The 27,837-nt window shown below is 54.4% G+C and overlaps 1 protein-coding gene across 1 annotated transcript; it reads left to right on the forward strand.

Moving 5' to 3' along the window:
• The first annotated feature begins 7,007 nt into the window (after window positions 1–7,007).
• Window positions 7,008–8,111, forward strand: LOC141977353 (putative G-protein coupled receptor 33). Its single transcript, XM_074938795.1, has one exon. The coding sequence runs from the start codon at window positions 7,017–7,019 to the stop codon at window positions 8,109–8,111; it is 1,095 nt and encodes a 364-aa protein (XP_074794896.1). The 5' UTR covers window positions 7,008–7,016.
• Window positions 8,112–27,837: the final 19,726 nt, after the last annotated feature.

A 27,837-nucleotide genomic window follows, 5' to 3' on the forward strand; every position in this document is an offset into this window, starting at 1 on the left:
GCTCCGGCCCCGGCCCCGGGGATGCGGCAGGACGGGACGGGACGGGACGGGCCCGCGGGGTCCAGCCCACCAGCCCTGGCGCATCAAATCCGGGGCTGCGGGGGGGAGAGGGGGGGAATGGATGGAATGTTAACAGACAGCTGATCGAGGGGGAGCGACCAATCAGGGGCCAGGAGCAGGAGGGGCGGGGCCAGGCACGCAAATGAAGCCAGAGGAGTGGACCAATGGGAGAGGGGAGAAGCCGGGGCCGGGGGGGGGGGCGCTGATTTATGAGGCGTTCTTTGTTACTGCAGCACTGCTGGGGGGAGGGGCCGGGGGGAGCTCCCCGCACCTGGGATCCCCCCCCCGCAGTCCCTCCCCCCATCGCCAGCCCCAGCGTCACAGGGGCTGGGGGGAACCTCATTGCCCCCTCCAGCCTCTTCTCCCCCCCACCGCAGCATAGCGCCCCCCCCGGGCATGGGGGCCAGCCCTGACTGCTAGGGGAGAGCCCCCCCCCGCCACACAGCGCCCCCGCTCCCCGCCGCCCAGGGGCTGACTGCCCCCCCCCACCTCGCCCCCTGCGGAACCCCCCCTCCCGGCGACCAGGGGCTGACTGCCCCCCCACCAGACCCCCTGCACCATCGCCCCCCCGCCCCCGCCGCTCAGGGACTGACTGCCCCCCCACCTCGCCCCCTGCGGCATCCCCGCCGCTCAGGGACTGACTGCCCCCCCCACCTCGCCCCCTGCGGAACCCCCCCCCCGGAGACCAGGGGCTGACTGCCCCCCCCACCAGGCCCCCTGCAGCATCGCCCCCTCCCCCTCACCTCGCCCTCTGCGGCACCCCCGGAGACCAGGGGCTGACTGCCCCCCCCCACCTCGCCCCCTGCGGCACCCCCCGGAGACCAGGGGCTGACTGCCCCCCCCTCCCCACCAGGCCCCCTGCAGCATCGCCTCGCCCCCTGCGGCACCCCCCGGAGACCAGGGCTGACTGCCAGGGGAGCATATTGATTGTTCTTTCTCTGCCTACCGCGGGGGCTGGCGATGCTAATTACCTGGGGTTTAACTCCGCCTCCTAACCCCGCTCCTGAGCCGGGAGGCCAGGGGGATGGGCAGAGGATCCTCAAGAGGGGCAACTTCCACACACTGATGAGGGGTGAATATTTCCCAGGAGGATGCAGGCTGGAAGATTTTAGCTGTCCTGTTTAGTAGGTGTATTACAGTAGCCCTGCCAACACGATTGGGCCCTGTGGTGCTGGGGCCCCGTTGGGCCAGAGACAGACCCTGCCCCAGCTGAGATCGGGCCCCCTATGTAGGGCGCCGCTCAGACAGAGCGAGAGCCAGCCCCCAAATAGAAAGAGGCAGGAGTATGCTCCCTGCTTTATGGGTGGGGAAACTGAGGCACAGAGCGATGCTGTGATCTGCCAAGGTCACACAAAAAGTCTGTGGAAGAGACAGCAGTAGAACCCAGGAGTCCTGGCTCCCAGACCCCACTCCCCTCCCGTGGTCAGGGATAGAACCCAGGAGTCCTGGGTCCTAAACCCCACTCCTCTCCCCTTCCCGGGCTGGGATAAAATCCATGAGCCCTGGCTCCTAGACCCCCCTGTTCTAACCACTAGACCCCACTCCCCTTCCCGAGCTGGGGATAGAACTCAGGCGTCCTGGCTCCCAGCCCCCCCTGCTCTAAGCCTTAGACCCCACGCCCCTCCCAGCAGCTGCAGTGGGTCAGGGAGTCCCATTTTGTGACCGTTAATAACATTTGTTACCATGGCAACAAGGCTAATGATGGAGGCAGGGTAATCAGATGTCCTGCCCTAGGGGGAAGTCGGTTACCCATACTGGGGTGGGGGGCAGGGAGCTAGGACTCCTGGGTTCTATCCTGGCTCGGCCGCGGAGTGGGGTCTAGTAGGCTAGAGCAGGGGAGGGCTGGGAGTCAGGGTACCTGGGTTCATTCCCCAGCTCTGGGAACGGGGTGGAGGGTAGTGGTTAGAGCTAAGGAGAAGTGAGGATTCTTATTTCACCTACATGTTCATGGTAAGTCCCTTGGTGAAGGACTTTATGGAACCGCTACCACTTCCCTTTCTAGTTGAACTGTCCCAGTAATTCTCGGCTCTCCCCGGCGGGTCTGTTACCCAGACCCCGGCCTTGGGGCTGGGACCCCCAACAGGACCCCAATGCTCCTGGGAAAACAGCCCCCCAACCGCAGGGTGCACAACAGCACTGGGAACTGGGAGGGGAGTGGGGTGTAGTGGTTAGAGCAGGCAGGCGGGCGGGCTGGGGGCCAGGACTCCTGGCTTCTAGCCCCAGTTCTGTGCAGCAGTTCCGCCAGCTTTTGTTCCCCTAACAGCCATGGTGCGTGTTCAGCTTCCCTGCTCCAGTTTTCGGCCCTGACTATTTCTCTGACCCAGATGAGAAATTGGCCTCAGCAGGTGGCCTGGCAGCTCCCGGCATCCTGGCACCGGGGGGGGCTCAGTCACCATGCAGGACTGAACCCAGCCTCCCCCTGCTAGAGCTGAGGAACTGGGGGCACAGAAAAGGGAAGCAATTGCTGCAGGTCACCCAAGGAGCCCCAAAGGGAACCCAGGAGTCCTGATGCCTAGCTCCCCCTTGCTCCAACCACTAGACCCCATTCCCTTCCCAAAGCTGTGGACAGAATGCAGGAGTCCTGGCTCCCCGTGACTGTAACCACTAGCCCCCACTCCTCTCTCAGGGATAGAACCCAGGAGTCCTGGCTCCCAGCCCCCAATCCTCTAACCCACTAGCCCCCACTCCCCTCTCAGAGCCAGGGATAGAACCCAGGAGTCCTGGCTTCCAGCCCGCCCCCAGCTCAAATCCATTCTGTCTCCCGTTGCGGCGCTCAATTCAATTACGTTTATTACCCACAAACAGCAAATATAAACAACCAGGACTAATTGGGAGCATCGCCGTGCTGGTTTCATCTTGACTGGAAGCCCTGGGGTGATTGACTTGGGGCGGGGGGAGTCATGGGGTTGGGGTGGGGGTGGGGGTTTGTGAGGTGTGGGAGTGCCACACACACACACACACACACACACACACACAGAGGTTATACCTCTCAGACCCCAGGCTCAGGTACCCCTGCAGGAATAGCAGGGGGCTGCGGGTCAGGAGTGAGGGGCACCGGCAGAGCTGGGGGGAGAGGGGAGCCCAGGGCTGGGCTAGCCAGGGGCTGCGGGTCGGGAGTGAGGGGCACCGGCAGAGCTGGGTGGGGGAGCCCAGGGCTGGGCTAGCCGGGGGCTGCGGGGCAGGAGTGGGGGGCATTACGCGCTGTGACTGCCAGAACCAAACCTATTCCCTCTCAGTGGCCCTGTTTAAAGGACACTCCCACCCCCAGCCCCAGAGCCCAGGCCAGATGTTTCCTAGCCCCAGCCCTGCTCCCACCAGCTCCTTAGTTCACTTTCAGTTTCAAGTTCCAGCAAAGGGGGAACCTGGACTCCGGTTCCTCACATCTTCCCAGGCCTTGCTTGGGGCTGCAGCTGCAGAGCTGGGTCAGGCAGGGACAGGAGAGACGGATCCAAGGGCCCTGATCTCCCACCGCCCGGCTGGAGGTGAGTCTGGCCAGCAGGTTCCTGGGTGGGTGGTGGGAAGGCTCAAAGCCTGGCAAGAGACAGGCGGACTGGGTTGCGGGGCGGGGGGACATGGGAGGCAAAGAAAAGGCGGGTGCAGGGGTGGGCGTGAAAACCCCCACCCATGTCTCAGGGCTCCAAGAAGGCTGATTCCCCGCATCTCCCGGCTGGGAAGGACCCAGGAGTCCTGGGGCACCAACGGCCCATGAGCTCCCCCAGCGATGCTGCGGCTAAGAGGGCGAGCGCACCCCTCGCTGGAGAAGCTGGTGAATAGCGAGTGGGAGCCAGGAGGTGGGGTCCTCTCTGGATACAGTATGGGGGAACGCTATGACTGGAGACTGCACCCAGTTCTGGGGGGCCACACATCAAACAGGTAGTCAGGAAATTATGGCAGGCTCAGAGAAGAGCAATGGGGACAATCCGAGGGCTGGAAAACCCGTCTGAGAGCAGAGACTGAAGGAGTTCAATCTGTGGAGTTTGTCCCAGAGACGGCTCAGAGGGGACTAGATCCCGGTCTGTCAGCTTCTCCCTGGGGAGAAGATTTCAGGGAGCAGAGGGCTGGTTAGCTTGGCCGGGCCAGGCAGAGCGAGAGTCGACGGCTGGGGTGTGAGGCCAGACGAATCAAGACTGGAAATAAGGGGCAGATTTTCCCCAGAGTGGGGAACAGATCCTTGGAGCGACTATCCCAGGGACAGGGCAGATTCTCCATCTTTGTGCTTTCCATCGAGAGCAGGTGTCTCTTGCTGCAAGCTCAACCATCAGATATGGGATGGATGGAGGAGTCCCTAGTTCTCTGGCCTCGGCTACGCAAGAGGTCAGATGGGATGATCGGAACAGGGATAGAATCCAAAAGTCCGGACTCCCAGCCTCATGCCCCCCCAATCAAATCCATGACCCAAGCAGGAAGGGCCGGGGGTGTGACTGACATGTGGCAAATCTGACACCAATCAAATCCAATTTCGAGACCATCGACATGTGGAACACCTTGCCACTGGATGCTGCCATGGCCCATTGCTCAGCCAAAGGAAAGGATGTTGGGTCAGACGACAAGGAATGCCTGGAATTAAAGCGATGGCCTGGGGGACTCTGTGCCACAGGAAACTCATTGCCAGTCACAGCGCAGAAGAAAGCAAGAGGTGTTCCTATGAGGCCAGCTGCGTGTCTGTCAGAGGTCAGGGAAGTCACAGGTTCCATGACTTTCCATGACCTCCGTCACTTCTGCAGCCACAGGTGCTGGCTCAGGGGCTGCCCGGGCCAGACAACCCCTGGGCCAGCAGCAGCAGCAGCTTGGGTGTGGGAGGGGGCTCAGGGCTGGGGTGCAGGGCAGTGCTTGCCTGGTGGGGGGGCTCCCCCCGGCATGTCCCTGCAGCTCCTAGGCAGAGAGGCCAGGGGGCTCAGTGCGCTGCCAGCCCCGCCAACCCCACCCCCCAGCGCTAGTGGGGGTCCTGGGCCACTCCCGAGCACCTGCTGCACCCCCCGAGCACCCTACGCCCAAGTCATGGACAGGCCCTGAATTTTTGTTTACTGCCCGTGACCTGTCCATGACTTTTACTATATACCCCTGACTAAACCTTGGGCCTTACCTATGAGTAATGAGGACAAGCGGAGCCTTTAGAACCAGGAGTTAAAACTCAGAGCAAGATGCTTGGAAAGGGGTTAGACCCACCTGCTTAGAGCAGGAACCAACCCCGAGGCATAAGGGGCTGGCAGAGAATTTCCCCCACAGGGAGATTATTCCATCGTCATCCACTAGGCGGTGTCTTGCACCTTCCTCGGAAGGAGCTGGGCTTTGCTAGAGACAGGACGCCGGGGTAGATGGGCCCGTTGAGCAGTTTCTCTGTCCTTGGGCGTTCCAGCTTTAGCCACTAGATCCCATCCCCCAAGGCAGGAATAGAACCCAGGGGTCCTGAGTCCCAACCCTTAGGAAGGCCCAAGGCTGCCAGGTGGAAAGCCCCTTCCAAGCACAGAAGCACGGCACTTTCTCCTGCTGGGTTAGGAGTGTGTATTTGTGAAACCACTTCAGCTTTTGAGGTTTTCTGCATCAGCCAGACGGCAGTTCCCCTTCCCGTTGCCTGCCCCCAGCCTCCTGAGCCTCACGTGTGCCAGTTACACTCAGATCTGTGCCGGGGATCTGGCTGGCCAGATGTCACACGCATTTATCCCCAGCGAGAAGAGAACCCAGTGGAGAGGGCTCTGACCTGAGGGCAAAGTTGCTCTGAACTCTCAGCCTCCTGCCACTGCTAATTCATAAATCCGTCTGTCTGGAACCCAGACGGGCCCCTAGATCATTCCAGTCTCGTCTCCGGCACAGCCCAGGCTAGGGGCTCTCAATTAGTCCCCCCATACTGAGCCCAATCACTCTCATTTGCCAAGAGCATCTTCCAGAAAAGCCACCAGGTGTTTGTCCGGCTGTTCCTAAAACCCTCCAGTGATGGGGATCCCAAAACCACCCCTGGAAGCCAATTCCAGAGCTTCTCCCCCGTGAGAGTTAGAAAGTGTTTCCTAACATCTGACCTAAAATGTACAAACTTTTAAATTTGGGGGGAAAAGTGTTGAGTTTGCAGTTTAAAAAGAATCGTTTTTTAAAAAACCTTGAACTTGTTCTGTTTTTAACCAAACAGATAGCCTGGCAAGTGGATTTTTTAAAACGTAAAAATCACTGTTTTTTTCTCCGAAAACCAGTTTTCAAAAATCGAAGCTTGTGCTAAAAGCTGTTTTCTGTAAACTCAAGACGTTTACGAAGCCTCTGAATGGTTTTCATCAAAACTGACGGTTTTGAATCAAACCCCAAATACAATTATTGGAACCTGATTGGGTTTTTTTCCCTTACCAAAAATCCATTTTCAAAACCCGAGATTTGGGCTTAAAAGAGTTTATCAAAACTGAACATTTGACTCAAACCCCACGTTTTTTCTTACCAGAACTGCCATTTTTTATCCATCCCCCAAAACATTTACTGAAACTCCCAAATTTTGACCCCAGTCAGTTTCTGAAACCTGAAAAAATCCAGTTTCCACTTTTTCCATTAACCACAACAAAAATTGCATTAAATTTTTGAAAAGGAACCTGACCTGGTTTGCAATTCCTGGTGATAAATGGCTGACGTGTCCAACTGGCTCCATCCATTTCCCTATTACGCCAGGGTCCTTGCTCCCACTTAGGAAGGAAAGGGCCGTACGAGGGTGCTGATACTGCAGAAATCCTGGGCACAGAATGCTCAGTGCAAGGGGTGGCCCGTAGCTCTGTCTTGTAGCAGTGAGTTCCACTGGCCATTTCCCAGTTGCTCTGAGAATACCCAGCCTGGAGAGTCTGGAGGACCAGAGGGTGCCCAGAGAGATCCTCTCCAATGGTACGTTCCTAACTCTCTGGTATTTCTCCCTTCCTTGTCGTCCACTCTCCCTTTTACCCTAGTCTGTTGTCACTTCTAACCCCTCTTCTGTCTCTCCCCAGGGCACCATGGACCGAGGCAACGTGACTCTCCAGCCAACCGCTGGGGCAAATTCCAGCCAGAGCCCAGCACCTGTGAGCACCTCTCACCTTGCCGCGGCCGTGTTGCTCTTCATCACCTTCCTGGTGGGTATGGTGGGGAATGGGCTGTACCTGTGGGTGCTGGGGCTGAAGATGAGGATGACAGTGACCACGCTTTTGTTCCTGCACCTGGTCTCCTGCTACCTTCTTTTCACCCTGCTGATCCCCTTTTTTGCTGTCTATGTCTTCCTGGATTTCCACTGGGTATTTGGCACGGCCATGTGCAAACTCCTGAATGCCTGCATCTCTCTGGGCATGTTCACCTCGGTCTTCCTTCTCACCCTCATCAGCCTGGACCGCTACATCCTCACTCACCGTCCCATCTGGTGCCGGCATCACCGCACCGTGCCCCAGGTCAGGAAGCTGGTTGTGGGCGTGTGGCTGGTCTCCTTAGCTCTCAGTGCTCCCTACCTGGCTTTCCGGGAGACCCGCGTGTTGGACGGGGGCAGAATCACCTGCACCAACAATTACAACTTCTCCAGAGACTGGAATGGAGTCGAGACGCAGGACCTGGGCAGACGGGTCCGCCTGGCCATCTTCATGATCCGGTTCCTTCTGGGCTTCCTGCTGCCCTTCTGCACCATCGCGGGATGCTACGGCTGCGTGGGGCTGGAGATGAAGGAGAAGGGGCTGGTGCGGAGCAGGAAGCCCTTCAAAGTCATGGTGGCCGCGGTGGTTTCCTTCTTCCTCAGCTGGCTGCCCTACCATCTCTATCATGGCTTGAAGTTCTTCAAAGACGGGTGGGAGCTGGACAGCATCCTGGTCATTTACACTCTCACCTCCTGCTTCAACGCCTGCTTCACCCCAATCCTCTACCTCTTCGTGGGGCGGCGGTTCCAGCAGGTGCTCAAGACATCCCTGCTTGCTCTGCTTCGGGAGACTTTTGCTGACGACCTCAGTGGCAACGGCGCTATCTCCCATGAGAGCTCCGGGGTGGCAGCTGGCAAATGGGAGCTGCCTGACCAAGTTACGGGGCCTCTGGATTTAAGGTCAGGGAGCTTAGAACCCAGGGTTCTAGATTAATTGATGCAGAGGTTAATGGCCTTGAGCTCTCCCGGCATCAGAAAGTCTGGTGTGATGCAGCAGGTTCTAGAATAATGGTATGTTCTAAAATGTCACGGGTTCCAGATTTCTTGATGTTTTAACAAAAATCCAAATGGTTCTTGACTGAGTCAAGAACATCATGGGTTCTCGATCATCCCCCTTCAAGCCCCTGGTGTGATTTCATATGTTGTAAATTCTCAATGTGTTCTATAACAGAGAGGGTTCTAGATATCTCCCCCTTTAAACTCCTGATATAGCCCTGTATGTTCTAGCTTCCTGTTTTGCCCTATAGCTTCATGAGTTCCTGACCTATTTTAGCTCATCTAAAAACCACAGTTTCTCTCTATGTTCTAGTTTCATGATTGGTCTACTGGGTTCTAGGTCAATCATGCTTTAAAACCCAGGTGTTATCTAATTGGTTATGGATTCCTGACTGTTTCTTAGAAGTGTGCTGTGACGAAGTGCGACTGTTCTTAATGTTTCCTCTGAATAGTGTGGGGGTGCCTAAGTTTCCCCTATGCAGTTCTTAAGTATCAAGGGGGTGGGATAAGGGTGTATGATCATTGTAGAGCCCTAGAGGCAGGTGTGTGCAGGGGTCTGGACACAGAGAATGGCCGACACCCTGTTTCCTGGCAACTGATGGCCTGGGCCCTTCCCCCCTGCAAGGTGAGAGCTAAAGGGTGGGAGAACAAAGGAATCCGGTGACCTCCTGGCCCAGGAAAGGGGAAAGCCCAGAGGAGGAGGGGCTGGAGGGAGTTTCAGTTTGGGGCTGGCTGGGACATGGAGTGAAGTGCAGACAGGGTTGTCTCGCTCACTGCCCCCCAAAATGGACCCAGCTGAGGGGTCCTGTTCTCTGCACCTACAAGCTCTGTTTTAGACCATGTTCCTGTCATCTAATAAACCTCCGTTTTACTGGCTGGCTGAGAGTCCCGTCTGACTGCGGAGTTGGGGGGCAGGACCCTCTGGCTTCCCCAGGACCCCGCATGGGCGGACTCGCTGTGGGAAGCGCACGGAGGGGCAGAGGATGCTGAAATCTCCGAGGTCAGAGCCAGGAAGGTGGAAGCCGGGTGAGCTGTGTGTCCTGCAGACAGTCTGCTCCCAGAAAGGAGACTTCCCCAGAGTCCTGACTGGCTTCGTGGGGAGCAGTTCTAGAGCATCGCCCAGAGAGTCCGTGACATGTGCATGTCCCAGATCTCACAATACTCAATAACTCAAGGGTTCCTAGTTCAGTCTAGAAGTACATGGATTCTAGATCACTCACCCTTTAAAACCCTGGTGTGACCCTGTGACCGGGGTCCTAGTGGGGAGTCAGCTGTGGTCACTCAATTAGGGTGAACTGCAAAGAAGGGGCAGCCAAACCCCCAAAAGCTGGTGGATGTTCCAATACCTAGATTCACCAAACCAGCATAAACCAGCTCTTTATTACCTCACCGGTTACTCAGGTGTCCAAACAACACAGTTCCCTTAAAGGATCCAGCCTCAGGCCTCCATCCTGGTACCTACATTAAATATGATGAAACTTTTTGTAAATCGTATTTCATCGTATAAAAGAACAGGTTCTACCAACCCCAAAGGATCGGACACATCACCTTCCAGGTTAACGAATGTTTCAGATCTCACCCAGATACACACTCCCGCCAATTCTTATTAACTAAACTAAACTCTATTAACAAACAAGAGAGAGAGTAAGGTTAAAAGAGCAATATACCTACAGATATGAGTTCAATCCATTGGAGGTTCAGATTCACAGCAGAGATGGGGAGCTTTGTACTTGCAAAGAGTTCCTTTAGAATTCAGTTCATAGGTTTAGTCCGATGTCCGAATCTCATATTCGGGGCGAGCCAGCTTAACTGGGACCTCAGTCTTGCGACTCAAACTTCCCCTGATGAAGTCTAAGCAGATCTGAGATGACAGAATCAGGACACAAGGATCTTTTATACAATTTCATATCTTTTGACAAGTTGAAATTAATTCCTCAGGGAACAAATGGTAATTAAGATGACTTTGAAGGAGGTCCATCACCGGTACTTAGCTATACGAATTAACATAAGGCCGTTTGCTTGTTTCTCCACCATTCATGGTACAGTTCAAAGAGAGTCTGGGGACAAGTCTCCCAAACAAACTGTTGATTTCTGTATACAGTGATTCATCCTGAGTTAACGTGATCAAATCACTTCCACACCCATCAGTTGCAGCAAACTGCTTGCAAAAACTACCCTGAAGATTTTTCTCTTCAGGAATCTTTTTAACCAACAACTTTTTTCACAGAAATTCTGCCCTTACCCTTTTCATAGAATCATAGAATATCAGGGTTGGAAGGGACCCCAGAAGGTCATCTAGTCCAACCCCCTGCTCAAAGCAGGGCCGATCCCCAATTAAATCATCCCAGCCAGGGCTTTGTCAAGCCTGACCTTAAAAACTTCTAAGGAAGGAGATTCCACCACCTCCCTAGGTAACGCATTCCAGTGTTTCACCACCCTCCTAGTGAAAAAGTTTTTCCTAATAGCCAACCTAAACCTCCCCCACTGCAACTTGAGACCATTACTCCTCGTTCTGTCATCTGCCACCACTGAGAACAGTCTAGAGCCATCCTCTTTGGAACCCCGTTCAAGGAGTTGAAAGCAGCTATCAAATCCCCCCTCATTCTTCTCTTCTGTAGACTAAACATCCCCAGTTCCCTCAGCCTCTCCTCATAACTCATGTGTTCCAGTCCCCTAATCATTTTTGTTGCCCTCCACTGGACGTTTTCCAATTTTTCCACATCCTTCTTGTAGTGTGGGGCCCAAAACTGGACACAGTACTCCAGATGAGGCCTCACCAGTGTCGAATAGAGGGGAACGAACACGTCCCTCGATCTGCTGGCAATGCCCCTACTTATACATCCCAAAATGCCATTGGCCTTCTTGGCAACAAGGGCACACTGTTGACTCATATCCAGCTTCTCATCCACTGTAACCCCTAGGTCCTTTTCTGCAGAACTGCTGCTTAGCCATTCGGTCCCCAGACTGTAGCGGTGCATGGGATTCTTCCGTCCTAAGTGCAGGACTCTGCACTTGTCCTTGTTGAACCTCATCAGATTTCTTTTGGCCCAATCCTCCAATTTGTCTAGGTCCCTCTGTATCCTATCCCTACCCTCCAGCGTATCTACCTCTCCTCCCAGTTTAGTTCACCTTGGGCTTGCGCTAAAGGAACATTTTCCTGAGCAAGAACAGACTCTGGGTTTCACTTAAATCCAGAATCACCTCTGTCACAAACTCCCCTTTCAGGTAAACTGCTAGACTTCATAGTCACAAGATTAGAAGCATTCTCTTCCTTGTTACAAGTTTCCACACTGTCAGTGGGTAACAGTCAAATCACCTTCATGCTTTCCTTGTGCCCTGGCTGTTTTATCCTGATCAGACAAGGTTGTCATATCTTTACCTAGCAACACACTAGCAACAAGCAAAATAGAAGCACCAGAATCGTTTGGTTTCTGGGAGTTATTTATGACATTAATTGGATGAAACCTAGTTACAATGTCATCATCCCTAGCAGACACAAATTCAGGACCACTTCCTTCCTGGGCTTTAGTTGTATCCAGAATCAGCTCTGGGTCAATTAATAAATTTTCAACCATCATAGGCTGACAGGCTTCTTCTGTCTGCTTTACAGACAGAAAAGAGCTGGAGAAACATTCCCTTTTAACAGACACACAGCTTGGGATATCCTTTCCCTTGTCCCAGCACACATGGCTGTTCACGGACAATTGCTCAGAGACTGAGGTAGCTCCCTTCATGGGCAAGTCATTACCCCGACAGACACAGGAACATTTCCATCACTGTCACAGTTCTCCACACTGGTAACAGGTAAGGTGTAGGTATACTCACATTCGACTGACCTTGCCTTCCTGAACTGGTGATTAGACAAAGCCATCAGCTCAGAAGGCTGCCTAGGCTCACCCAAACTTTCTTTGCCTTCCCCTCCCTTAACAGATAAACTGCTGTTTCCCACAAATAGTGTCTTATTACACTGAGCTACTTAAAGCACATCACTTTTACCTGGGCCAGGCTTACTTTCCCAAGCTTTACTAGCCAACATTCCATCACCCATAAAAAATTTACTCGTTTCTTCCTCAATCAGGGCTTTAACCTGATCACCAACTTTAATTTGCTCCAGAGAAATCTCTTCCTGAGCCTTATCTAATGCCAGATTCACTTTTGAAATACCAGACAGGCAATTAGGAATTTTTCCCACATGTGCACTGCTTCTTTGCAGAGACGAACAGCCATCTTCCTCCAACAAACATTTGGAGAAACCCTCCATAGGCAAATCCTTGCCCTCGGAGACACAGGTTCAGGATTATTTCTTTCTTGTGCTGGTTTATGTTATCAACTTGACAGAACAAAGGTTTAATATCATCCCCAATCAAAAGATCCTTAGGCAATAACTTCCTTACATCAGTGATAACTTCATGTTTAACATCATTCCATTCTAGATGGATTCTGGCTAAAGGCACACTTACAGTAAACTCAGAGGATTATAATATTCACACTCTGATTTGGTAAATAATCTTCCTCTTTGACAAAATCTGTTTTAACAAGAATGATGTTAGAAGCTGTCATTTGCCCTAAACAGCTTTTCCCATTGACTTTTACATTCTCTGCACAAGTTATGGGGTTACCTTCACCTGAGCTCACAGTAAAAACATTTCCATAGAAGGTGACAGTGTTGGGGTAAATTTGGTTACACACAGACAGCTGCTTAGAGTCAAACATCATACCAACATTGTTACAAACTGGATAGAGTCTTTCCCCATCTTTGTTGAGAGTAGCTGGCTTTTCAGGATGATACAGTTCCTGCTCCTTTATTCTCAGGAATTGGAGCTTAAGTCTGTCCACTTTTGCCTTAGCTTCTAGCTCCTGCAATCGAATATATGCCATTCTCTGTTCGTGTTCAAAACACAGGCGCTCTCTTTCAGCAGGTTCTCCTGCCATATCAGTAAGTTTTTGCTTTTGTTCAAGTTCGAGCTGCTGGTTTCTCACTGCAAACATTTCCCTGGGTCTGCTTCCTTATTGCTGGCAATTAACAGATTTTTCAGTTCGTGCTCTGGGGCCTTTTGCTTAAAATACAACCTTCTCTGTAAGCACAGTTCTTCCAGGCTTTTTCTTTCACGATCTCGATCACAGACCACTCACTCTAATAGATTTTTAACCCGTAAACTCTCCAATATCAAAATTAAATTTTGACAAGTGTGTGGTTCTGATCCAAAAAGCCAATTAACCTGTTGTAACGTGTATCCAAGCACGACCAAGCCACTGTGACCGGGGTCCCAGTGGGGAGCCAACTATGGTCACTCAATTAGGGTGAACTGCAAAGAATGGGGCAGCCAATCCCCATAAAGCTGGTGGATATTCCAATTCTTAGATTCACCAAGCCGGCATAAAAGAGCTTCTTTATTACCTTACTGGTTACTCAGAAGTGCAAACAACACAGTTCCCTTAAAGTGATCCAGCCTCAGGCCTCCATCCAGGTACCCACATCAAATATGATGAAAATTTTTGTAAATCGTATTTCATCGTATAAAAGAACAGGTTCTACCAACCCCAAAGGATCGGACACGTCACCTCCCAGGTTAACGAATGTTTCAGATCTCACCCAGATACAAGCTACAGCCAGTTCTTATTAACTAAGCTAAACTCTATTAACAAACAAGAGAGAGTCTGGTTAAAAGATCAATGTACCTACAGAGATGAGTTCAATCCATTGAGGTTCAGATTCACAGCAGAGATGGGGAGCTTGGTAGTTACAAAATCTTCCTTTAGAATTCAGATCATAGGTCATAGTCCAAATCTCATACTCCGGGCATACCAGCATAAGTGGGATCTCAATCTTGTGACTCAAATTTCCCCTGAAGAAGCTTAAGCAGATCTGAGGTGACAGAACCAGGAGCCAAGGATCTTTTATACAATTTCATGTCCTTTGACAAGTTGGAGTTCCTCAGGGAACAAAAGGTAATTAGGATGACTTTGAAGGAGGTCCATCAGTGGTGCTTAGCTATATGAATTAACACAAGGCCATTTGCTTGTTTCTCCACCATTCACAGTACAGTTCAAAGAGAGATGAATACTGAGATATCCCATGTTTACAATTCATTTACATGCTAGGATGGTCTTTTGACCTCTGAATGATCAGAATACAGCACAGACAGGGACTACTGATGTATGAGTAGGGTGGACAACGTAATCATCTCCCCACATGTCTTCTGTGGGTTATTTATTTTGCAGGCTGTTTAACCCTTTCTAGCCATGCGCCACAGACCCCATGTGTGCTAGACTCCTAGCTGGTTCCATGGGTTCTAGATCTCTCTCCTTTTTAACATCATGAGGTGAACTTCTAGGTGCCAGATTCCTTATTGAGTCTAGAATTTCACAGGTGCCGGGTCTCTGAGTGCTTTCAAACCCAGCAGCTTCCCATGGGTTCTAGATTTCCACCTGCCAGTCTGTAGCTGGCTGTGGGGTCTAGACCTCTTGACAATTTTGGAGCCACAGCCAAGAGCTTCTTTTACAAAAGCAACCTTTTCTTATGTATCTAGAAGCTTCTCCATGACAATTGAACTCCCGCAGTTTTAGACAGCGTCTCTCTCTAAAACTGGTACAGGACCACTTTGAAGAACAGCTGCGACTGGGACCCTCTTTAGCATTCTAGATGACCCAGATTTGAGGAGAGACAATTGAAGGAGAGATTGTAGCCAAAAACTCCTGATAAACTCCAGACCTAAGTACAGAGATAAAAACTAATCTGGATGAGGAGTAACTAGTGCTAAGACAATTTATGTTCTGGATTGTCTGCGATTGTAGCCGTGCGATGACTCACCGGCATGGTGCCTCCTGCTGGTGATCCTGGGAATTAGCTCGATTCCAACCCGGAGCATCCTGCCTCAGGCCCCATGTCCCTCCTGGACCCCTGCGCCCTTTACCTCAGGGTTCTGCCCCAGCAGCACCCCTGCTCTCAGGGGCTCCCCTCCCAGGGGAACCCCCAACCCTCTAAACCCACCTTGCCTCAGTGGCTACTGCCAGTCATCATCTAGCCCCCCACTCACTGGGGCAGACTGCAGCCTGTAATGGCCACTCATCATTGGCAAGAGGTTAGGACCTACTGCCTTTGCCTATCTGCAGGCTGCCCCTCTGCAACCCCAGGACTTATGTAGGCCTTCACCAAGGCCTGCAGCCTGGGGGTTTACCAGGCTGGAGCTCCCCAGTTCCCTCTGCCCTTCCCCAGCTCCAGTTCAGGTACCTCACTGCCAGGCAGGCAGGCAGCCAGCCCTTCCCACTCCAGGGCTAGAGGGAGACTCCTCCAGCTCCTGGCCCACAGCCCCCTCGTTAGGGCCAGCTGGGCCCGAATTGAGCTGGCCACACCTGTGGTCAGCCACTCACCCCTCTTCCCCCAGCTGCAGCCATCTCCAGGGCTGCTTTTCCTAGTGGTTTCTCGGGGCTGTTTTAACCCCTTCAGGGCCAGAGTGGGATGACCACCCCGCTACAGTGATCTTCAGTAATCAAACAGTTTCCAGAAATTTTTGTAAATATCCACTGAAAGCATCTAGAATTTAGAACCATCTGTAGTTTGCTTTCGAAGATGACTGACATCTAGACTAGTGCAAGACATGGGATTTTGTTATTCTGCAGAACAATGTGGGCTGTAGTGGTCATTTGATCCAGAATGCAGGGTTTTTCTCTTGGAGCTGGGGAGTTCCTAGGTTCTAAATCAATCCAAGCTCTCAGTGGTTCTAATCCCCTTCTGAATGACATGGTTCCAAGATTTCAGATGATCTAGAATATAAAGATCTTTCTTTTAGAGCAGCGAGACATCTATATTCTAGATTAGGCCTAGCCCCCTCTGAATGACATAGATTCCGGTTTCCAGATGGTCTAGAACATGGGATTTTTCGTTGACAGTGCGACTTCTTCTAGATTCCATATTAACACAAGACATCGTGATTCTGAATACATCGGGTTCCAGGGTTCATTCTGCCTAAACATCCTTATTCTCAGCCCAATTTCTTCATTCTAGCTTCATTCAATGCAACAATAGTTCTAATCCCCTGCAGGATGCTGTTGGTTCCAGGTGCCAGTCAGTCTGGAGCGAGGGGCTTTTGGACTGATGTGGCTCATAAATTGTGCTCTAGATCAAACAGAAAGTCTGGGCTTGAAGTAGGAATTATTGGGTGTGGTTCTCTGGTCAGTGTTATACAGGAGGTCACCCGAGATGCCCATAAGGGCCTTTTATGGCTTTAAAATCTATGATTCACACATTTTAGATCTGTTCAAGGCACTAAAGAATCCAGAACAACACCTAGAAGAACACACACACACACACACACACACACACACAGAGTTGCTGGATTGCACCAATTCCTAAAAAAGAAAAGAGGAACAAAAACACTTCCAGTGTCCAGCTTTTTTAGAGTCACTTTAGTTCTTTTAACAGGACACATTAGATTGTGCTTGGGGAGGGGAGTGGGGTCTAGTGGTTAGAGCAGGGGGATGGGGCTGGGAGCCAGGACTCCTGAGTTCTATCCCCAGCTCTGGGAGGGCAGTGGGGTCTAGGAGTTAGAGCAGTGGGGCCTGGGAGCCAGGACTCCTGAGTTCAGTCCCCAGCGCTGAGAGGGGAGTGAGGTCTGGTGGTCTTCAGGACTTTGTCCCAGCGTCAAGAAGAGAACCCAGGAGTCCTGATTCCCAGGTCTGTGGTGCACATTTTAGACACAGCAGCAGACAGAGAGTAGAAAACGTCAGATAGAGAGATTAATGGATTAGATTAAATGGATTAACAAAATCATATTCAATTACAAAGATGTAACGGATTCTTGACGAGATTATCAGGATTATATTAAATACCTCACACCGGCTCAGACTGGACATTTTCATGATTTTGATCCAATGGCTCAGCAGACTCACTGAACGGATTCGACGGGGTAATTGACCAGGCTGCAGCTGGGTCTCCACCGAGGTGAAATGGGAGTTTAGATCACAGGGGCAGTGGAAATTAGCTGGTTTCCTTCTGGATAAATCGATTCGATTAACGGGATTAAGGGGCTTGATGAGATGAAAGAGACATATGGAGAAAAATGAAAAAATAGCAGCCAGAAATCAATAGGAAAACAGAAAATCACAGATAGAGCGGTGTGTCTGGGGAGAGACAGGTGGAGGCTGGGTACGGAGACGGATATACGGTGGGGTGTACGGGGATGGATAGAGGGGGGTATATGTGGATGGATAGACACAGCACCCCACACTGCGTGGGGAAGGGGCTGCCTGCCCAGAGATCTCACTGAGCCCCCTATGGATTGAGAATCCCGCTCTGTGGTCAGAGCCCCCCTCCGCACATGCTCATGCCTCGGATATAGGCTGGGTGTACCTAGCTCTGTACTGCAGTTGTTATCCATAATCCCAGCCGCCCCCCCCCCCCGCCCCCGCCCTGCTCTGACCACCAGACCCCGCTCCCCTCCCAGGGCTAGGGATAGAACCCCGGAGTCCTGGCTCCCAGCCCCCACTGCTCTAACCTACCAGACCCCACTCCCCTCCCAGGGCTAGGGATAGAACCTAGGAGTCCTGGCTCCCAGTCCCCCCCCACCCCCGCCCCTCCGCTCTAACCACTAGCAGGAATCTCCACGGCTCCCCCTTGGTCTTGCTGCCTTGTGGCCGGTTGCAATAGGAAATCGATGGGCCAGTTTACAGCCTGGTCCATTCCCTGGTGGTTTATGGGCTTCTCTGTGCCTATTGATTGGAGGGATGGAGAGCTGGGGTCAGTCAAAGCAGCATGATCCCAGGCCCCGACCTCTACACCCTGCCCTGGGGCCGCAGCAGGGGGAGCGTCCCCTTTCCTGGGTCCGTTTGGGAGGGTTGCACTGAACAGATGGGACTGGGAGCCAGGACTCCTGGGTTCTATCCCTGGCTCTGGAAGGGGAGTGGAGCCTAGTGGTGAGCAACGTGGGGGGCTCTCCCCGGCAGTCAGGGCTGGCTCTGTTGCACCATAGGGTACAGGTCTCAGCTGGGCCCCTGGGCACTACCGTAATGCTTAGAACACTCGTGCAGCTAGATCCCCTCCGGGTTGGTGTTGCAGGAGCAGCTCCTGGCGCTGACAGGCCCGGTGAAGGATTCCGCCCGCCAGGGCTGGGAGGGAAGGTGGGAGGTGAAGGCAAAAATCAATGAGGCTGCAGCGTCCGCGGGGAGAGAGAGACAGATGGAGGCGGCAGCCCCAACATGCATCATCCTGGACGTGTTTCAGGTGCAGTTAGCCAGCCGGGAGGGGACAATGCAGAAATAAGAGATACCCTCTCCTCCTCTAACCAGTAGGCCCCACTCCCCTCCTGGAGTCAGGGAGAGAACCCAAGAGTCCTGGCCCCCCAGCCCTAATCACTAGACCCTACTCCCCTCGTGGAGTTGGGTGGGGGGAAAACCCAGGAGTCCTGGCCCCCAGCCGCCACACGCTAACCACTAGACCCCACTCCCCTTCCAGAGCTGGGGATAGAACCCAGGAGTTCTGGCCCCCAGTCCCCCACTCTAACCACTAGACCCCACTCCCCTCCCCTCCTTGAGCTGGGGATAGAATTGTTCCCCCTAATATTGTACATCCATGTGCGGATTGAATTTTGTTATTTGCACCAATATGGAGGTGATGTGTGGTGGGGGTGGGGCCGCGGGGTTTGGAGTGTGGGACAGGGCTCAGGACTGGGGCAGAGGGCTCTGGCTGTGGGTGCAGGCTCTGGGGATGAGAGGATCGGGGTACGGGAGGGGGCGCGGGCTCTGGGGAGCGGGCTGCCCCAGGGCTGCAGCTGGGAGAGTACTCCTCCCAGCCCTCTTTCCCCGCCGCAGCTCTGGGCCAGGTGAGAGGCCCCTCTCCCTGGCTGCGGCAGCTCCGTCTGGGCTGGGCTGGGGGATGGGCCCCCTTGATAGCCTGCTGCACGGACCCGCAGCTTAAAGGGAATTTAGGATTGAACCCAGGAGTCCTGGCTCCCAGCCTCGCCTTCTCTAACCACTAGACCACACTCCCCTTCCAGAGCTGGGGATAGAACCCCGGAGTCCTGGCTCCCCACCCCCCCCTTCTGTAACCACTAGACCCCACTCCCCTCCCCACAGTGGGGATAATTCTCCCATAAATCCGTCTCGGATCGGAGCACATATCTACGTTGGCCTGCCAGCCACCTGCTGGGCTGGTGGGAACTTTGCTTAAACCTTGGGAAGAAAAATAATTTAAATACTTAATTATTAATCTGTATCGAACTTGTAATAACTGTCCTGGTGGCTGTGGGGAAGCCGTAGATCTGAGCTGGGTGTTTATTCAAAGCTGTAATTTTATTGACAGGCTAAATTCTAATTAACAGACATTTAGCAAACAGGTTCTCGCATCGATCAGCCCAGCCCAACCAGATTCTCCTTATCGCAGTCTGACGAGTATGGGGGCCTGGCAGAAAGTCTCCTTTCCTTCAAAATCTCATTTGGCGTTTACCCAGGGCAGAGACGGGGCAGGGTGGCTGGGGAACAGCCCCACCACCACCCCGCAGGGGGTAGCTCATCTGGGATGCAGCCACCTCTGGGATGGGGCAGCTGGGAAAGAATAACAGAGCAACGCTGCACGGGGATGGCTCGCCCGGCTGCCAGTCAGATCTTGGAGTACTGAGGGTCACGCACACAACTAAATTCGATGGTGGGGGGATGTGTAGGACTAGACTGAGAGATACGGGCTTCATTTGTACTGGGAGAGCCCCCGGGGCTCAAGCCATTTTTTTACTTTCATAACTGATGCAGCAAGTCCGGAGGTGCCAGAGCTCAGCCCTGGCACAAACTAGATAGAGAGATGGGGGGCAGAATAGATAGATAGATAGATGGGGGTGTATGGGGGTAGGTAGATAGATAGATAGAGGGGGTGTGTGGGGATAGATAGATAGATAGATAGATAGATAGAGGGGGTGTGTGGGGATAGATAGACAGATAGAGGGGGTGTGTGGGGATAGATAGATAGATAGATAGATAGATGGGGTGTGTGGGGATAGATAGATAGACAGATAGAGGGGGTGTGTGGGGATAGAGAGAGAGAGAGAGAGAGAGATAGAGGGGGTGTGTGGGGATAGATAGATAGATAGATAGATAGATAGATAGATAGATAGAGGGGGTGTATGGGGGTAGGTAGATAGACAGATAGAGGGGGTGTGTGGGGATAGATAGATAGATAGATTAGATTAGATAGATAGAGGGGGTGTGTGGGGATAGATAGATAGATAGATAGATAGATAGAGGGGGTGTATGGGGGTAGGTAAATAGACAGATAGAGGGGGTGTGTGGGGATAGATAGATAGATAGATAGATAGATAGATAGATAGATAGATAGATAGAGGGGGTGTGTGGGGATAGACAGATAGATAAATAGATAGAGGGGGTATATAGGGATGGATAGATCAATCGATTCCAGTTCCCATTATTCACTACCTGTCCCGTTGTTTGTGTGGCTATCCCTACTCTGCCGTGGAGAGTTTCCCATCTAATAGCTCTGTCTATTAACAACAAATTATTTTGGCTAATATTCAGCACCGCGACTGCTAATAAAATAATAACGAAAACCCTTTGATGTCCCTCCAGCCCCTTCCCAGCGCTGCACAACGCAGGCATAACCTGCTGCCTCCAGGGGAGACTGTCGCTAGCTACAAATGGGGAAACTGAGACCGGGCAGAACGCAAGAATCCTGCCTCCCAGAACCTCCTTCTTTAACCACTCAACCCCACTCCCGTCCTAGAGCTGGGGATAGAACCCAGGAGTCCTGGCTCCCAGCCCCCTGCTCTAGTCACTGGACCCCCCTTCCCAGCCCAGCCAGGAAGAACAGAAGGAGACAATGGAAGGATGGAGAGAAAAAGCCCTTTTCGCTCATAAACACTGTGGGAGGAAACTCTGTCCCTCACTTTTTCATCCATTCATTCTCTCTTCCAGTCACTTTTTCATTCATTCATCAGTTCCTTCCGGCTCGCTTATGTGGTTTCTCTCTCTCGCTCCCTCGCTCCCTCTGGCGCCCCAGTCCGGTCTCTCTGCCATGCCCTGCAACCCCCTGGCATCTTCCTGGGCTACCCGGTCATTTCCCATCTGACTCCAGCTCACTGGATCTGAGCGCTGGTGAGAAAGGGCCTGGATCACGTGTGTGTGTGTGTGTCCCTGTTGCCCTCCAGGGCTCGTCCCCTCCAGCAGGGGGCAGCCTGGACACACACACACACACACACACACACACACAAACACACACAAACAGATCAAGTCTCATCCCCCCCAGCAGGGGGCAGCAGGGACACACACACACACACACACACACACACACACAGATCAATTCTCATCCCCCCCAGCAGGGGGCAGCAGGGACACACACACACACACACACACACACAGATCAATTCTCTTCCCCCCCAGCAGGGGGCAGCAGGGACACACACACACACACACACACACACAGATCAATTCTCATCCCCCCCAGCAGGGGGCAGCAGGGACACACACACCCATACACACACACAAGCACACACACTGTATCAAACTCCCCCCCTCAACCCGCTGAGTCTCTCTCCTTGACGTGCTTGTCAGATTTCTTCTGTACTAAGGAAATGAGCCGCGATCGGACTCCTTGCTCTGAAATGTCACCCCAAATATATATATTATTGGGGGGCGGGGGGGGGGAAAGAGAATATAGATAAAACTTTCAAAAATTATGTTGTTATGGCAACATCTCTGGGCTGCCTCCTCCCCACAGGGCAGGGGAAATATTGTCCAATACATCATGCGCCCAGGGACCTGACAGCAAGAAAATTGTCCCTAACCAGCTCCTGTCTGGGTGATTTATAAGTCCTTAATTTCCCGATGACACCAGGGTATTTAACTTCATTTGCTACCGTTCCCCCCCCATGACCGCGGACACCTGTCGCCCTGCTCCGGGGCAGGCGAGCCAGCCCTCTGCCCCCTTTCTTTGAATCGAAATACTCCCCCCATCTCCAAGTGGTAATTCCGCTCATCGGGAGGCAGGTGGCAGGTCACCTCTAGGGGGCACCACTAATCTGCACCCAGCTGGCTTAGCAGGGATGGGGAATGGGGCCTTTCCCCTCTAGGGGCACCAGCTCTGATCCAGCCTCAGGGCAGGACACTGGCTGGCCCTGGGTGGGGATCTCTCCCCAGTCCCCCCCACATGCCCCCCAGCTTGCCCTCCCCACACAGCCCACCTCCCGGCCAGCTGGGATCTCTCCCCAGCGGGTGCTGATTGGAATGAATTCCATTGGAGTCAATGGGGCTGGACCCCCAGCTGGGGTCAATCAGCCGTCGTTCCTTGGAGTCAGCGCTGTAGTGAACAGAGGCCTGGATTCCTGGCCCTTGTGAGCGCTGCTAAGGAATGAAACTCAGACGTCCTCTGGCGGCTGGTCAATCTGATGCAAAAGAGTTTATTAGGCCCCTCAGCCGGGCTCCCCTGGCTTTGCAGCTCTTCCCTGGCACGGGGAGTTAGGAGGCCGGTCCTGGGATCACACCGGCTCGTGATCTAGGTCAGCGGTTCTCAAACTGTGGGGTGTGACCCCAGAATCGGTCGCAATCTTGTTTTAATGGGGTCGCCAGGGCTGGCGTTTGACTGGCTGGGGGCAGGGATGAAGCTGAAGCCCAAACCCCACCACCCAGGGCTCAGGTTTTGGCTCCAGCCCTGGGCGGTGGAGCTCAGGTTACAGGCCCTCCACCCAGGGAAGAAGCCCTTGGTGGTGGGGCTAGGGCAGGCTCAAGCCTTGGTCCCCCTCCTGGGGTCTTGCAGTAATTTTTGTTGTCAGAAGGGGGTCGCGGTGCAGTGAAGTTTGGGAACCCCTGGTCTAGGTAAAAGCAAATGGAGATCGGGAAAGGGAAGGATTTAGTCAACGTTGGGGGGGAGGCGGGGGAGACTCAGCTGACTGGGGAGTCCAGCAAGCCGCCCAGTCTGGGGAACTTCCCGTGCAGGCGGAAAGAGCTGGGGGGTCGGGGACAGGGGGGAAACGGTGCAGTCAAAGAGCCCTGCCGGGACGTTTCCCCCTGGAACGTTATGCTGGTGCCCGGGCTGCAAAGTGAGGGCAACTCTGCACTAAGAAGGGACGGTCACGGCTGTGATTTGGCCGCTGGGGGGAAATGATAATGCGGGACACGAGGGGATGCTGTGCTCTCAGAGTCAGGGCTGGTCCTGATGCCCCAGGGTGGCACTAGGGGGCGCTGTGCTGCAGGGGGCGGGGTGGGGGACTCTCCCCTGGCAGTCAGGGCTGGTCCTGATGCCCCAGGGTGGCACTAGGGGGCACTGTGCTGCAGGGGGCAGGGTGGGGGGATCTCCCCTGGCGGTCAGGGCCAGTCCCAATGCCCCAGGGCAGCACTAGGGGGCGCTGTGCTGCAGGGGGCGGGGTGGGGGCTCTCCCCTGGCGGTCAGGGCTGGTGTAAACCATCCCCGTGTAAACACTTTTAAGCGGTTTCGATTAGTTCCCCTCCGGCCCGTGGACAGAACTAGCTCCGGAGCCGCGTTTTCCTCCCTCCAAGCGCTTTTCATTCGAAGCCTGGAAAATGGTTTTTAATAAGATTAGGAAGTCGTCTGTCAACTAATTAATTGGCTTTTCCCTGGTACCTGGAGCCATTGGCTCGGAAAGGGTGTGAGAGCAGAGAAGAAGGGTGTGTGTGTGTGCGTCCACGTGTGAGAGAGAATGAACGAACAAACAGGGGTGGGTGTGGGTGTGTGTGTGTGATCTCCCTGGCTTCTGGTGCCTGAGTTGTCTGTGTGCGGGTGTGCGACCACCACCGCAAGCCACACTGAAGGTTCAAAGGGTCCACGGTTACTTCTGACTTTCGGTGTGACTTGTGGTGGTGCGCACACGCACGCACACACGATCCCACCGTCCCAGCCCCCGGCCAAGGTCGTACGGTCCCGTTCGCCTTGGGTCATGTGGCCAAGGTCATACAATCGCATCAAAGGGTCACGAGACAGGAGTGGCGTCAACCAGGTCAATGTCTTGGGTCATAGGTCAAGGGTCACCCCCGGGCCGGGTATCACTGGCCTAGGCCATGTGACCAAGAGCACTGGAGCTAGGGGTCAAAGGGTGAAGTTCATGGAGATGCAGGTCAAGCTCAGGGGGGAAGGGACCCGTAGGGGGAGATCAAACATGTGGGTCAAAGATCAAAGGTCACACAGGAACGGGCTAAACATTGGGATCAGAGATCAAAGGTCGTCCAAGGACAGACAAAGTCTGGGGTCAAAGGTCACACGGGGCAAGCGAAGCAGGGGTGAAAGGTCACATGGGGACAGGTCAGAGGAGTGGTCAGTCTGAGGTCCCTGGGTAGCTCCTTCCCTCCCAGTACAACCTCTCACTGGGGTGGCTTAATCTGGGGATGGGGGGGCCTGGGTGAACCCCCATCACCCCATCTCAGGGGACAGGCCGAGGGTTGAACAGGCCCCATAACCCCCCTACCCAGCTTTGGCATCCTTCTGTGCACCAGACCCCAGTCCCCTCCCAGAGCTGGGGAGAGAACCCAGGAGTCCTGGCTCCCAGCCCCCCCCCCCCCGCCCCGGCCCCTGCTCTAACCCACTAGACCCCGCTGCTCTCAGCCAATTAATTCTAACCCCACTGCTGTGCGAATGATTTTATTTAGATTTTATTTTCCTTTGGAAATTGCCTGGTAATCTGCTCCCTAATCGCCGCAGAGCTGATTATGCAAATGGCATTCAAATGAGGCACGAATCAGAGGGAGGTGACAGGGTGTGGGCGCATTAAAGGCTGGGAGGCGTGGGCAGTGGGGATTTGCAGGGTCATTTAGTGGGTGAAGGCAAGGAGATGATAGAAGCAATGTCACTGGTGTCCTAAGCAGATAGATTGACAGAGGGGGTGTATGGGGATAGATAGATAGATAGATAGATAGATAGATAGAAAAAGAGGGGATGTATAGGGATGAATAGATAGAGGGGTGTATGAGGATAGATGGATGGAGGGATGGATAGATAGGGGGGTAATGTCTGGGGATGGATGGATAGATGTGGGGGTAGTGTCTGGGGATGGACGGATAGATAGGGGAGTCTATGAGGATGGATGGACGGACGTATAGATGGGGGGTAGTGTCTGGGGATAGATAGCGGGGGGGTGTATGAGGATGGATGGATGGATGGGGGTAGTGTCTGGGGATGGATGGATAGATGGGGGGTAGTGTCTGGGGATGGATAGCTGGGATGTGTGTGAGGATGGATGGACGGATAGATGGGGGTAGTGTCGGGGATGGACGGATAGGTAGGGGAGTCTATGAGGATGGATGGATGGATGTATAGATGGGGGGTAGTGTCTGAGGATAGATAGCAGGGGGGTGTATGAGGATGGATGGACGGATAGATAGATGGGGGGTAGTGTCGGGGATGGATGGATGGACGGATAGATGGGGGTAGTGTCTGAGGATAGATAGCAGGGGGGTGTATGAGGATGGACGGACAGATGGACAGATAGATGGGGGGTAGTGTCGGGGATGGATGGATGGACGGATAGATGGGGGGTAGTGTCTGAGGATAGATAGCCGGGGGGGGGGTGTATGAGGATGGATGGATGGATGGACGGATAGATAGATGGGGGGTAGTGTCGGGGATGGATGGATGGACGGATAGATGGGGGGTAGTGTCTGGGGACAGACAGCGGGTGGATAGATATTTGCAGCGTTGTTGTAGGGGGGTCGGTCCCAGGATCTGAGATGCGCTGGGGGAGGGAACAGCTCTTACTGGACCAACGTCTGCTGGGGACAGTCGAGCTGTCGAGTCCCAATGACTCAGAGAAGTTCTCTGTGGAGCTCGACAGCCTGTCCCTCCCCAGCGCGGCTCCAACCTCACTGCAAATAGCCTCTCTGTCTCCACACCCCTCTGTCTAGTGCACCCCCCCTCACACCAGCTCTGCTGGGTCACCAGGAGCAAGGCCCGTGCCTCAGTTTCCCTCCCGGTTCTTTTTCTGTTCAGCCGGTAAGTTCTCTGAGGCTGGATCTGTTTCTCTGTGTCTGTGCAGTGCCCGGCGCGACAGAGCCCTGATCTCGGTTGGGGTCTGGGCAGCGCCCGGCGTGACGGGGACCCCGATCTCACTCCTTTCCTCTCTGACCTGTCCAGCCAGTGAAAGCCAGTGCAGCGGAAAGCCATGTCTGACATCAAACGAGGAGCCAGCAGCCAGAATCCATTAGAGCCCAGCGCTCCCTGAAGGGAGATTCCCGCCGCTCTGCGGAGGCTGGGAAATCAGGCCCTGTCGCGGCTGGAATTGTATTTAGGGACCAAGGGAGAGGGTTTGGGGCTGGGGATCCTGACTTAACAATAGAGGCAGAATAAAAACTGGGGCTGGAAATGAGCGGCTGTCAGAGACCTCCGTCCCTTTTCCTGGTGTATCCACAGCACCCCCCACCCCAAGCAGGGCGCATCCCCGCCAGCAGGGGGGCGATACACCCCCCCCCCCCACAGCAGGGCGCATCCCCGCCAGCAGGGGGCGAAACACACACAGTGACACACCCACACCCACACCAGGGCTCCTCCTCGCCAGCAGGGGGCGATACACCCCCTCCCACAGCAGGGCGCATCCCCACCAGAAGGGGGCAAAGCCCCCCAACACACACCCATGCAGACACTCACAGCCGGGCTCCTCCCCACCAGCAGGGGGCAATACACACACCCCCACACCCACAGCAGGGCACATCCCCTCCAGAAGGGGGCGATACACACACAGAGAGACAAACACAGAGCAAATTTCATTCCCTCCAGCTCCAGAGCAAAGGACTGGCCGGCTCAGGGGGGCGGGGAATGGGGCAGGGGGCCTGTCCCCTTTAGGGGGCGCTGGCTCCCATCTGCCGTCAGGGCAGGGCCTGGCTGGCTCAGGGGGGCAGGGCACGGGGCCTGTCCCCTCTAGGGGGCGCCAGCTCCCACCCATGGGCTCTAGCCCCTCAGCGCAGCGGTTCACCGGCCCCCATGTGCAAATCGAGTTAGCCTGGTCTCAGTCTCCCGTTCCCAGCAGGGACAGCCCCCTCCCCATGGGGCTGCACAGGCCACGGGGACCCCCCCCCAGCAGTGGTGCGTTGGGGGCGCTGGGTGGCTGTATGGGTCTGGGGGTTCTTGTCTCCCCCACTCCAGCTCTGAGTGGGGGGCTGGAAACCGTGGGGGGGGTTCTCCCCACCGGGCTGGGCTGCAGCGAATGGCTTTAACCCAAGGGCTATTCAACCCCGGGGCCCCCGACCCACAGGCCCCTCCTCCGCGGAGCCCCGTGGCCCGGATCCACACGCGTGTGCCGAGCACACGTGCGGCAAATCACACGCTCCTTGCACGCGCCAGCTGGGCTCCAGGCAGCAGCTTGGCTTTGCGCCGGGCGCCACCTGGTGGCGAGCTTCGGTATGCAGCAGTCCCAATTCCACGGGGCTCAGGGCTGCGGGGGGGGTCTCTCCCCTGGCGGTCAAGACTGGCCCCCCAGTGCCGTGCTAGGGGGCGCTGGGCTGCGGGGGGGGGCTCTCTCCCCTGGCGGTCAAGACTGGCCCCCCCCAGTGCCGTGCTAGGGGGCCCTGGGCTGCGGGGGGGGGGTGTCACTCCCCTGGCGGTCAAGACTGCCCCCCCGCCCCAGTGCGGTGCTAGGGGGCCCTGGGCTGCAGGGGGGGGGGGGGAATCACTACACGGCCAATGGCGTACACTGAATGGTGCAATAAAAGGGCATCAGAAAACCGTGGCT

The sequence above is a fragment of the Natator depressus genome, chromosome 24 (genome assembly GCF_965152275.1).
Source record: "Natator depressus isolate rNatDep1 chromosome 24, rNatDep2.hap1, whole genome shotgun sequence".
NCBI lineage: Eukaryota > Metazoa > Chordata > Testudines > Cheloniidae > Natator > Natator depressus.

Bases quoted from the DNA above. Each gene is read 5' to 3' on its own strand.
- LOC141977353 (XM_074938795.1), top strand. From the start codon at position 7,017: ATGGACCGAGGCAACGTGACTCTCCAGCCAACCGCTGGGGCAAATTCC.